The sequence below is a fragment of the Orcinus orca genome, chromosome 12 (assembly GCF_937001465.1).
Source record: "Orcinus orca chromosome 12, mOrcOrc1.1, whole genome shotgun sequence".
Lineage (NCBI taxonomy): Eukaryota > Metazoa > Chordata > Mammalia > Artiodactyla > Delphinidae > Orcinus > Orcinus orca.
In genome coordinates this window covers 14993894-15006135 of record NC_064570.1, presented here as the reverse complement: position 1 = coordinate 15006135, position 12242 = coordinate 14993894, and the positions used below count along the sequence as shown (strand labels likewise).

Below are 12242 nucleotides of genomic sequence, written 5' to 3'. Positions count from 1 at the left end.
AAGTTATCTACATGGGAGCCATACAGCCGCATTGTTCTTTTTCTTGAGAATGGGACAAGAAGGAATGTTTTTATTTCAAAGGCTTTTAAGCTACAGTACTCCTAGTTGTAAGAATCAAGGCCCCTCTACACGTGCTTCCGCCACCACCACGTCCAGGTTTACCAAGGGTCAGAAGGACCAAGACCCTCAAGGCGGGAAAATCAGCTTACTTTAGGGTATTCATGGTCAAAAGATCCACTAACATGGGCCATTAGCAATGATTGGCAAATTCTCAGAAGTTGCTATATTATTAGTCCTGTGTTTGAGATCTGGTAAGAAAAAGAGAGAGGCTTTGAGAAGGAGAGCAAAGCAAAGCAGCAAGTTACCCAAATGTTAACACAATCACCAACATCTTTCACTCAAGGGGAGGATAAAGCTTTATTTTATTTTATTTTTTTTAATTCATTTATTTATTTGTTTTTGGCTGCGTTGGGTCTTCATTGCTGTGCATGGGCCTTCTCCACTTGTGGCCAGCGGGGGCTACTCTGCATTGCGGTGCACGGGCTTCTCATTGCAGTGGCTTCTCTTGTTGTGGAGCACAGGCGCTAGGCATGGAGGCTCTAGCACAGCTGTGGCACGAGGGCTCAGTAGTTTGGCTCGCAGGCTCTAGAGTGCAGGCTCAGTAGTCGTGGCGCACGGGCTTAGTTGCTCTGCGGCATGTGGGATCTTCCCGGACCAGGGCTCGAACCTGTGTCCCCTGCGTTGGCAGGCGGATTCTCAACCACTGCGCCACCAGGGGAGTCCCGGATAAAGCTTTCTTGCTCTACAGTTTTCTTTCTCGTGTTTCAGTTTATCATGGGAAACCAGCTACCCCAATATCCAGTACACAGCCCTTGTCTCCCAATTCTATCTTCACTAACTCATAACAATATTGTATATTAACGAATGGAGTACAAAAAGATAAACTTCTAATTGTATTTACCTCTTCATTCACTATTATTGGAATGAAGATTGATAAGGAAGTAAGTTTAAATCTTACAGAATAATATAATTATCTAGAAGATTTCTAGATCAGCATTGTCCAACTGAAATACAATGCAACACACGTATATATTTTGTAATTTTCTAGTAGCCACATTTTAAAAGGTAAGATGAAACCAGTGAAAATAATTTTAAGAAGATCTTTTATTTAACCCACTATTCCAAAGTATGATTTCAACATATAATGATTTCAACATATAATTAATACAAAAATTATTAGTTAAGTATTTTACGCTTATCTGTTTCATGCTGCATCTTTGGAAGCTGGCGTATGTTTTGCACTTAGAGCACATCTCAATTTGGATGAGGTGCATTTCAAGTGCTCAGTAGTCACATGTGGCTACTGGCTACTGTGTTGAGAAGTGCAGCTCTAGAGATAAATATTAATGATTGATGAATTGTATTAGGAGGAACAGGCCAGACAGAGTGGAAATCTTCAATTATTTTGAAGGAGGTGAGAACAAGACTAGACAGTTTTTATGAGGTACATTTCCTTATGTGAGAAAACTATAATTATATAATCAACATAAAAAATGTTATCCATTAACAAATGCAGTCCCCTATTATATGCCATTATATGACCTAGCTTTAAATGTTTCACTTGTGTCATTGGCAGTTTTGGAAAGTATTTAATTTGGGGCAGAAAACCCCAAGTTGGCTAAATACTAGAGATACCAAATATCTCAAATATTCTATTCTATCCCATTCAGTTGGCATTCTGAATGGGCTGGTCCAGTGGCCTAGAGCACAAGGTCTGGTATTGGGACATATGAAGCCTTCCTGGGAACCAGGTCCAACTGATGCTGGTATATAAGATTCACCCATGAAGGGATCCCTGTTGACCCGAGTATCATATCCCACCCTCTCCAGCCTTTGAAAGTATAAAAGGCACTAGCAGCCCTAGCAGCCCAACATGGACTCCTCTAAAACATCCGGTAATTATTTGTGCCTCTGTAATCCCTTGGTCCCAATATTGGCTGGCTAACTTGGAGTGAAAGTAAGGAAAGAAATGAGTCTCTCTGTTGTGTTCATTTTTCACCATCCTGATAATATTTGCCAAGAGTGATGTTACTGTCAAATATGGTTTTCTCTACTGGAGAGAAGGTTGATTCTCATCCGGTCGGAAAATCGGAAGTTGTCCTGGAGACCAGTGTATCCAAATCTATGGGGAATAGATGATCTAGACCTTTCCAGATGCTCTTTCATATAGAGTAGTACATCCAACTTATGCTTGGTCCTAACTCATAGCCTCATTCGCCCATTGGGACCTTAAAGAACCCTTATATACTTATATAAGTTAGTGCCCATTTCTGAAAGGGACATCAACCTCATGCTTATGGTTGTGATGGGTGCCATTGTGTGTCTGCTCCTAAACTGAACTGCCCAGGACTTTCTTAACCCCAATCCGAGACATGGGTAAGCATCCTTTGCTGCAAACATATCTAAATGCCCGGCTGCTGCTTGGATTCTTCCAGCACTCAGGTTGGAGCTGGATCTTCAGCACAGGTGCATGTTAACTACTATAACCGATCCATGTTTTATAGGCCATAAAGCCATTACGGAGCAAGCAGAAAGAATATTGCAAAAGCTTTAAAAATTGGGGGCAAATATACCACGTGGTAGTGGTTATGCTGGTAATTTACTGCTTTTCTGCACGTTTCTTACCGTTCCTTCTTGTTGACCCATTAGTTCCTTTACTTGATATTCATAATTTTAATAATTGCAGTGTAATCTTGCACAAATACCATGGATATAAACTATCTAGAAAAAGTCTGGATGTTGAAGGATATAGACTTGATGGGTTCTTTTTTATTTTGGAAATATTGGTACCAGCTGTTTGATGATCTTTATTATCGAGTCAAACCAAATTCATGTTCCTTTTGAAAAGACGATCATTAGTCTATATTCTTGTTATTGTATTTGTCTTATTATAACCTTCCATACCTAAGTTTCACTCTCTTATTTTTCTAACAAGACCTATAAACATGGATTTTGGTAGATTTTGAAATGAAACAAATTTCTTCGCTAATCACTCTCTTTATTGCGAGGTATTTTGTTTCTGTAAACCTGGGATAGCATTGCTAGGGGGATACAGTATGGATCCTGCCTTTCAAATGAAGAAGATTGGAACTTTGTGTGTTTCACCAAAATAGCTTCTGCAAGTTTAAAGTCCATGAAAGGTCTTTTTTGGACCCAAGATTTAAGTGCTGTTATTTAATTGCATGGTCACACTGTCATGTTATTGAACTCTACGTGCAGAACGTGTAGTTCATCAAATATACTCTGTAACAGCGTAACTCCATGTATACCGCAAATGGAATGCCAGCTTTCAAGAAGAGATTTGGAGAAATGTTCTGATGGGACGGTTAAGTTTTAACGGGGATGTGAGTCTCAATATTTTGGGTTTTCTTACCCAGCATTAGAAAATTATTGTCCATGTGACACTTTCTTTAATGCTGTGTACAAGTAAAGTGTAAAACTGTCAGCGTCGTTAAGTCAAGTAGTGGTGCTTCCAGGTTGGTAGCTTAAAATTTTGTGGAATTATAGTGGAATACTTAAAATCTAAAACAGTGCTTCTCAAAAGACCGTAAGAATCACGTAGGATGTGTGTTAAATACATAAGCATCACCTGTGGTGCTTGTTAAAGCTCGAGATTCCTTGTGCCCTGAGCCCTGAGCCTTGATTTAGTAGATCTGGACTAATCTGCTCTATTAGTCATCCCAGGTGCTCACACTTTGAGGCCGTGGATGCAGTGCTTCTCAAACTTTAAAGTGTGCGCACACGGCATTGGCGTCTTGGTAAAACGCAGACTGACGGTCAGTAGGTCCGAGGTAGTGCCGGAGACTCTGATTCTGATGCATTTCCATGTGATGCTTTAGAAACTCCAACTCTGCAGCTCAGCGTCCCATGGGTATCCTTACATTTCCGTCTATGACTAACTTGCTACCTTTTTGCTTTTGACTGCGTAGAGTGAGCTAGGTTTTAACCGCCTTTAAACTTTCTGTTTGATATAATTTTAAAATACTTGCCTACCTTGCTTATCTTGTCCTTTTCCTTATTTATTTTTCTCGTCCGTATAGATGTGCACCAGTTGCGTCCTGAAGTGTCATCAGCTGTAACACAAGCTCCAGATCCCAAAACCACAGCCAGGCCCTCCCGCTGCTCCCAACAACTGAAAGCCATGGAGCTTTCCGACAGCGACCGCCCGGTCAGCTTTGGGTCCACGTCGTCCTCGGCCTCCTCCCGGGACAGCCATGGTTCCTTTGGCAGCAGAATGACCTTAGTTTCAAACAGCCACTTGGGCTTGTTTCCCCAGGATAAGGAAGCAGGGGCCATAAAGCTGGAGCTGATGCCAGCCAGGCCGTTTTCCAGCAGCGAGCTGCCGAGGGACGGTGCAGCCGCGCAGCAGAACACGGACCAGGGCAGTGAGAGGCAGCCCTGGGCCCAGCACAGAGTGGACACCAACGGGGCGACCAAAACGGGGGCAGAATCAGCCACCAGCCCCAAGCTGCTCTATGTGGACAGAGTGGTGCAGGAGATTCTGGAGACCGAAAGGACTTACGTGCAAGATTTAAAAAGCATCGTAGAGGTAAGGCGAATTGTCGGCTTCTAAAGTTTGTCCTGCAGGATCAACCTGTTCGCAAAATAAAGGGCAAAGCCAGGTGTCTTCTAAGATGCAAGAGTGGTGTGAATGTTTAAACAGATCATAACTTAAGAGAAACCCTAGGGCCATCCTCTCTGTGTTAAGATCCTCTTAATATTTGCATTCACGAATTGATTACACGCTAGGAGTAAGAATGATGATACCAGTGCATACACCGGTGTGTTGTGTTAGTGAATCCTGCCCCAAAGGTCTGAGAGTCTCTGGCAGAGCGTGGAGCAGACAGAGGATGGAGGCTTCCTGACTTGCAGGTGTCAGGTGTGTACTGACTGAGCCCATCAGGCTATCTTCGCCTTAATCACAATTGTCTCCTGGTGTCTGGAGATTCCAAATCTATAGATGCCTGTGTCTCACCTCCAGAGACCGATTTCCTGGGCCTGGGGTGTGGTCTGCGGGTAGGAGGAAATTATGGAAGATCCCCAGGTGATTCTTCTATGCAAACAAGCCTGGGAATTACCGTTTGATGCTGTTTTCTGTATTGGTTGGTATCTGAGGGAAGGTGGTGAAAGATAGAGAAAAACCCCGGGCTTGTTCTTAGGCATTTACTTTTCTTTTATGGTAAGCAAGTTTGCATAAATTCTTTGACTCCCTGCAAATTGAACTCAGCTCAGGTACCAGATCGCAGACTCTGGAAATTCAATTATTAATTTGTTGTTGTTGTTTTCTCTGTATCCTTTCTTTTTTTTAAGTTTTTATTTTATGTGGGAGTATAGTTGATTTATTCAATTATTAATTTGACTTTGATTTAGAGTTGTTTTCAAGGATAAAGTAAGAATTACCAGAGCCACTCAGATATTAATTCATTCTCAATTAATGATTTAAAATATTAGTATTAATAGTTCAAAGGCAAATTGATATTATTATAAAGCTACACTCCCTTTGCTGCCTAGTACTATCCCAGATTCTTTCATCCGTTAGTGCCTTCTTCCTGTTTTTAGAACTTTTAATCTAAAATGTGTTTCAGAATAAAGTGGTGGAATATTTGCTGATGAGGACATTCTCCACCAAATACATACATTCTTATAGCTTTAGGGGAAAAACAAATTCTAAGGCACAGTTGTGTGTTGAGTTCCACAAATGATCGAACCAGACACTGTCTACTAAAAATAGTTATGACATAACTTCCCAGTAAAAATAGAAAAGTCAATTGATGCTCAACCAAAACAATATGTGATACCAAATGTAGAATAAACCAGGCCAATTGTTCCTTTAATTTCATCAATGATGTCATTTGTACTTGAGAAGAAATACCTGTGAACTGCCCAAAATTTTGGAACCTCTCGGAAAATTTATGGTTGTCAAAGCTTTCTTTGGTCTGTCCTTTTTTCTTTCTTTCTTGGAAACTTTACCACTTCATCAAAACTCACCGTACTGACAGAGAAACCTTCAGTGACTAAGCTGGGATTCTGTGAACACTCTTTTTTCTGAGGCTGATTGACAAACCTTAGGTGAGAAGAAATAAGGTAAGATGTGTATGAAAGAAAACAGATCAAGACAGATTTTTTTTTCTAAGAAAGTTTCAGCAGAAGTTTTATTCCAAGCTCTCCAGACGTTCTTGTCTTTTTTCCTTTATCGGTGCATTACCCATGTTTTACACTAGGGGTTAGTGGACTTTTTCTATAAAGGGCCAGATAGTAAATATTTTAGGCTTTCTGGGCCCTAAGCTGTCAGTCCTAACTGCTCAGTCCTGCCACTGTAGCCCAGCAGCAGCCCCAGACACTATGTCAATGAAGGGGCGTGTAAGTTCCAGGAAAACTTTAGGGCTGGGCTGGACCCAAGGGCCATGGTTCGCCAAGCCCTGTATTAGACTATGAATTTGTGCCTGCATTTCATCAACTGTAAAATGAGACTAGTAATACCTGCCTTATAGGGTTGTTATTATGAGAATTCAACTTGATAATACATAAAAAGCTCACACGACAGCGCCTGCAACGTGGTAGGCGATTAATAAGTGGAAACTATCATCATCACGGACCTCTTCTGAATTTGCTGGTTGAGAGTGAACAAACCACTCTCGACCGGCCCAGTTCTAGCTGTCTTACCTGAAGTCTTTCACAAAAATAAACAGATTAGTAATTCACTACAGCAGAAATTTAATTAAGAAAGAGTAATTTAAAATGGGTGATTCCAACATGATTATTTTGAAGGCAATTGGATTATTTCTGAGGAACCCACGGAAAATCTGAGGTGACACATAAGAGGGAGAGGAGAGATGAAGAAGGTTGTTGGAGGGAGGGTGGTTGGGAGAAATGTCCCAAATATAGAAGGAGGCACCGGGTAGGAAGAAGTAGATGCTGCTCTGCTCCAAAGTCACCGGGATGCTTCGAGTCACATCCCCTCCCCACCTAGGAAAGTGCAGAGTCTCTTCAGATCAGGATTGGTCACTGCAGCCTCTTCTTGACACACTTCTGTGTGTGACCACCTCTGTTTCTCAAGATCACAATTTTCACAAAATTGTGAAATTTTGTTTTATCTAGTTCTTTCCTTTATGGAGAGTAACCAATTATTTTCTAGCTTGCAGCAACCTTACCCAATAAAGACTGTTATGAGGGGTATTCTTTTAAAATACAAAGCGTCAGCTCCTTTAAAAATCCATTTTTCTTGATCCATTTCTAACCTGTTTTTATAATTCTTTAGCTGAGTTCTCTAACATCCTCAATTTTTCAAATGCAGAATTTTCGGTTGGGAAAAGGGCTACTTAGTAACAACCTACCATAATCTCTCACGACACAAAGAGACAGAGTTTGTTTGTTGACTTTCTAAGCAAGAATTATTTCTGGAAAAAAACATCTAGTCATTTATAGAGATAACTGGGAAGTCATTTTTCACTTATGCAGTAGCAGTTTTGGACTGTCCACACTCTCTACTTTATTGACTTCCCACTAACTAATATCCTTCAATAATCAGTCTCGGTTTAATGAATTTTTCTGTAAGCGGTACATTTTATCTGTAGTATATCCTATCCATACATAATCCTCACCACTCAGGTTTAGGTTTAGTTCTTAGAATTTATAAAAAGAAACATCTTTGTGAAAGGTCATTGATATATACACTGATTTAGAAGATGTTAATACTGTGTGCTTTGATAGCTCAACATGGTACCAAATAGCATCAGAGTAGCTTATTTCTGAGAAGAGATCCTGCTGACCTTATCTGGGCAATAGGATTCCCAGATGTTAGTTACAAGGCAAAGGAGGATGTATGTCTCTCTTTCCCTACGTAGAGACATTGTATAAAATAATCCCAAATATATTGGGTTTTTTTTCTTCCCCATGCCGTTTAGGAATTCAAAAATGAATTCCTAATGCTTTCTGAAAATTTAACTGAGAAATGTTATTGTTCTTATTGTTATTGGTCTTCATCCCTTGCATCCTCCCCAGACCCTTTTCTCTGTCCCCCCATCCCCTCCCCATGGCTACTCCATCCTCTGCTCCTTTGCCTGACATCCTAGTGATTTGCTTTTGTACACTTGACACTTGAGAGAGAGAGAGAGGTGAGGTCTTGACTATCACCCATACTGAAAGAAACAACAGAGCTGTTATTTCCATTTCTGTATATGGCTCCTAATAGCATTCACAGATAAAATGAGATAATAAGTATGCAAGCAAGTTTTAAAAGTTAAAAGTAAAATCGCCAATGATACAATTTGTGGAGAGGGAGAAATTCATAGGAAATAAGGGTTTCTTTCATGTTTAATGGGACGTTAGATTGACTGAGCAGAGACTCTCATGCGTAGAGGGGGTTTCTTTAATCTTTCTAAATGATCTATAAAAGAGCCTTTGACAGTCTCATAAACTTGGCCCCAGATATAGTTCATGGCCTGTTTTAACCTTTTTAGGAAAGTTTTTAAATAATTCATAGCATTATGTAATACTGTGTAATTAGAAGTTACATCCCTACTACAAAATGGCATCTTTGAAGTAGAAGAAATACTAAATTAAATCATCTTTTGGGATGCTGAGGACGTGTATTTAGTGAGGAAAAAGTGGGTAGAATATTAAAAGTAACATGTGAGGTTTTTTTTTCTATCATATTCCAGAAATCTAAAATCCTTTTCCGAGCACCTTTATCCTTACAGTGTGTTAAAAAGTTAAGAAGTGATTATTATAGCTTTACTGTGTAAAATTTAAAGAGCCAAAGCCTTAAGCAATCCTTGTTGAAAGCATTCAGCATTGTTCAAAAGCTCTTGCTACACAAGGATTATACTGTTGATCTCCAACCCCCAGCTCTTGTATTTATTGGTCAACACGGACTCTTTGTTTATCGTGTGATAGTACAGACAGTGGCAGGGTAGGTGGATGAGAGAAGGATGCTTTCCACACAATTAGTGATATGAAGCACATTGAAGGCTATTCTGCCTGTTGCCATAGCTTAAAGAGGCTGCCCTTAGCACCGGAGGTATCCGTTAGTGGAAGGAGAACTCTCACACTTGGGAAGCGAGCCTCTCCCAGATCTGTGCAGAGTGAATGAAGGAACCCAGTGATCACGCCCAGGGCATTTGTGCAGTGACTCCACCCTTGACTCTGCCTGGAGACTTAGGTCTTAGGCTGGTGAGGTGACTAAGACTTGGATAAAATGGAATCTGAGTGGGCTTTTGTCCTATGCCACCCCTCAAGGACAACACTGTCAAGCTTGGAGATGGTTTCTCTTGAAGCCTGGCTTCCTGGATTCTGTTGGAGAGATAAGATGTTTTGGTGTGGAAACGTCAGTGTATGTCTCTGCTACTCTTTTCCCTTGGCTGTGAAAGGATGGCTTTACGTGGGCATTCCCTGGACCAGCCATAACTGCTTAGCATACTTGACAAGAGGAGAAAGGTTTTGAACCAAGGGAAAAGGCTGTTGAGATGTGATGAACTGTCATAGATTTTATTGTCTTTCTATTTGCAGATGTCCTCACTCACTACTTTCCCTCCAGTTTAAATAACAGTTATTAAACTGGCACTTTTTATGAGTTTCATTTAGACTAAGATTTTTTGAATATTGAGGGAAGTATGTGTTCAACGCTAGAGTGTAGGACTTGTCAGGGATTGTTTTTAATGAAGGCTTATTATGTGGGTGGGTTTAACAAAGAATTTATGCTGTAGTACTTGGTATAATATAATGTACTTTTTCTTTTACATGGCATTTGAGCATTTTTGTTTGAATGGGTCTATTTTTCCTTCCAAGGACTTTTATCATGGTGGGTGAATGAGATCTTTCCTAAAACCATTTAAGATCTATGGTAATTTGGAAGCAAACCTGTTAAGTAGTGTCATGCTTATGTAGAAGTTATTCCTCTAATAGCACATCTAACCACTCTACATGAGGCCCCCAAACTTCGCTTTGACTGTTTCCATGCCTCTTTGTTGTTGTTTCGCCCCCCTCCTTCCCTACCCTACCCCACCCCACTCTCATTTCTTGTCACCTTAACAACGACAGAAACTTAGAAGGTGAGAACATAGTGATTTTGAGAGTTCATCTCTTCTACTGGTTGCAGCCTAATATGGGAGGGAGGGCAGGGACCTGGCCTTTTAAGTCTTTTGTCCATTTAGAATGTTCTGATCATACCTTATGATTAATTACTAATGAACATCGAAAATAGGCCAAGGTGGGCAGCATTTAGTAAAAGCAAAGTGAGTTGAGGTTTGCAGAGTTGCTGTGCAAAAGTAGCTGTGGGCTGTTCACACGAGTTCGTGTATACTTAATGATGATGTCAGTTTATTTCCTCCAAATCGTTCCGGCTAGATCTTGAGTCAAAACTTAGGGAAATTAGTCAAAATAACGATATTGGTCAGATTCTTCTGGGAGCGCGGTAGACAGTGAGTATCACCGACGTGAAACCTTAAGCTCTGTGACCACACCTGCCACCTCAATGAATCCGAACAGCTGTAAACATACTTCATAGCTACCACTTCTAAATTTTCTAGATATGTGCCTTAATAACAAAAACACCAAAAAACATGAACAGCAACTAATATTTGAGTACTTACCACATTTCAGGCACTGCATTAAGCACTGAAAGCCTCAGTCACAGCCCCATCTCGTGGGTACTATCATTTCTTATTTTTAGCACAAGAATATTGCATGTACAAAGGGTAAAGGAACTTATCCAACGTCTGTAAATAGTTAGTGGTAGAACTGGAGCTGGAACCCAAGTTTCACTCTAAAGCCCCTCTTTTACTCCTACACTGTTATTGTAAATCTCCTCTTATTGTCTAGCGGAGGGCTCAGAGGTTTTGATCTTCTTCTTAAGCTCTCTAGGGCAGGGTGATGCAACAGCAGGACAATAGACATTTGGGGCTGGATAGATGTTGGCTGTAGGGGATAGTCATGTGCATTGTAGGATGTTTAGCAGCAAACCTGGCCTCTACCCACTAGATGCCAATAGAACCACCACCATCCCCACTCATGACAACCAAAATTGCCTCTAGACATTGCCAAATAGCCCCCGAGGGACAAAATTCCCTTGGTTGAGAACCACTGTTCCAAAAATTTGGAAGGCATAATGTATAAGAGTAGGCTAAGCCACAGTAACAAATAGGCCCCAAATTTAGTGACTTAATACAACAGAAGTTTCTCCTTTTATAGTCACGTATGTGTGTGCTCAGGTTCATGGGAGTTGTGCTTCTCCATGCAGTCATTCAGGAACCAAGCTGATGAGGCTCTGTCTTCTTCAGCACGTGGCTCCAAAGGTTGTGCTGGGGTCTGTGCCATCTCAGCTAGAAGGACAAGAGGACATGGAGACATGCATTGGGGAAGGGGTCGGGGGTTCTGGGACAAGCATAGAAATGGCTCACCCTGTCTGTCATTCCACATCAAACTCTAAGTTTGGAGATACAGTCTAGCTGTGTGCCCAGAAAAAGTAGGAAACATTTTTGTGAGCAATTGCCAGTGTACACCGTGCATTACATATATCTGAAACATTCTCTCATTGTAAAACCTACACCGTGTGTCCCACCATCCCTAAAAGTAAAAATAAAAATACATGAAGAAGGGACTTCCCTGGTGGTGTAGTGGTTAAGAATCCGCCTGCCAATGCAGGGGACACGGGTTCAAGCCCTGGTCCGGGAAGATCCCACATGCCGTGGAGCAACTAAGCCTGTGCGCCACAACTGCTCAGCCCGTGAGCCACAACTACTGAAGCCCGCGCGCCGAGAGTCTGTGTTCCACAACAAGAGAAGTCACCGCAATGAGAAGCCTGCGCACCGCAATGAAGAGTAGCCCCCGCTCGCTGCAACTAGAGAAAAGCCCACGCACAGCAATGAAGACCCAACACAGCCAAAAATAAATTAAAAAAAAAAAAATACATGAAGAAGAAAGCAGGAAAGATTTTGATAATGCTTACTGCCAAGATTATAGTTACTCTCTCTACTAAATAACCCTATAGAATGTTTGAAATGGAATTCTTCATTTAGGACCTGGAACAGATTCAGACCAATGTATCTTCTCTTGTTCCTCCCCTCTTTCATGTCTCCATCACCACCACCCTCTTTTTCTCCCATGATTCCTAATGCCCTCTCCTCTTTTATTTTTGTAGTTTTTCCTATCCATACGACCTGTCAACAGGGCTCTTTGAAATTATT

The 12242-nt window shown here is 41.1% G+C and overlaps 1 protein-coding gene and 1 long non-coding RNA gene across 13 annotated transcripts in view; one reads left to right on the top strand and one right to left on the bottom strand.

Moving 5' to 3' along the window:
• The window catches only part of LOC125960615 (uncharacterized), a 292168-nt gene that overhangs the window by 34681 nt on the left and 245245 nt on the right, over nucleotides 1-12242 (bottom strand). The gene's annotated exons all lie outside the window — the stretch shown is intronic.
• PLEKHG1 (pleckstrin homology and RhoGEF domain containing G1) overlaps nucleotides 1-12242 on the top strand; it is a 223568-nt gene that overhangs the window by 130179 nt on the left and 81147 nt on the right. For 10 of the 12 annotated variants that reach the window (XM_012536513.3, XM_033404918.2, XM_033404921.2 and 7 more), the window contains one exon: nucleotides 4101-4609. In XM_012536513.3, the coding sequence (XP_012391967.1) occupies nucleotides 4202-4609 (408 nt within the window). In that variant the 5' untranslated portion in view covers nucleotides 4101-4201. Of the gene's footprint in view, nucleotides 1-4100; nucleotides 4610-12242 lie in introns of those variants that run through there. The other 2 variants (XM_033404956.2, XM_033404962.2) reach the window with 2 other exon arrangements.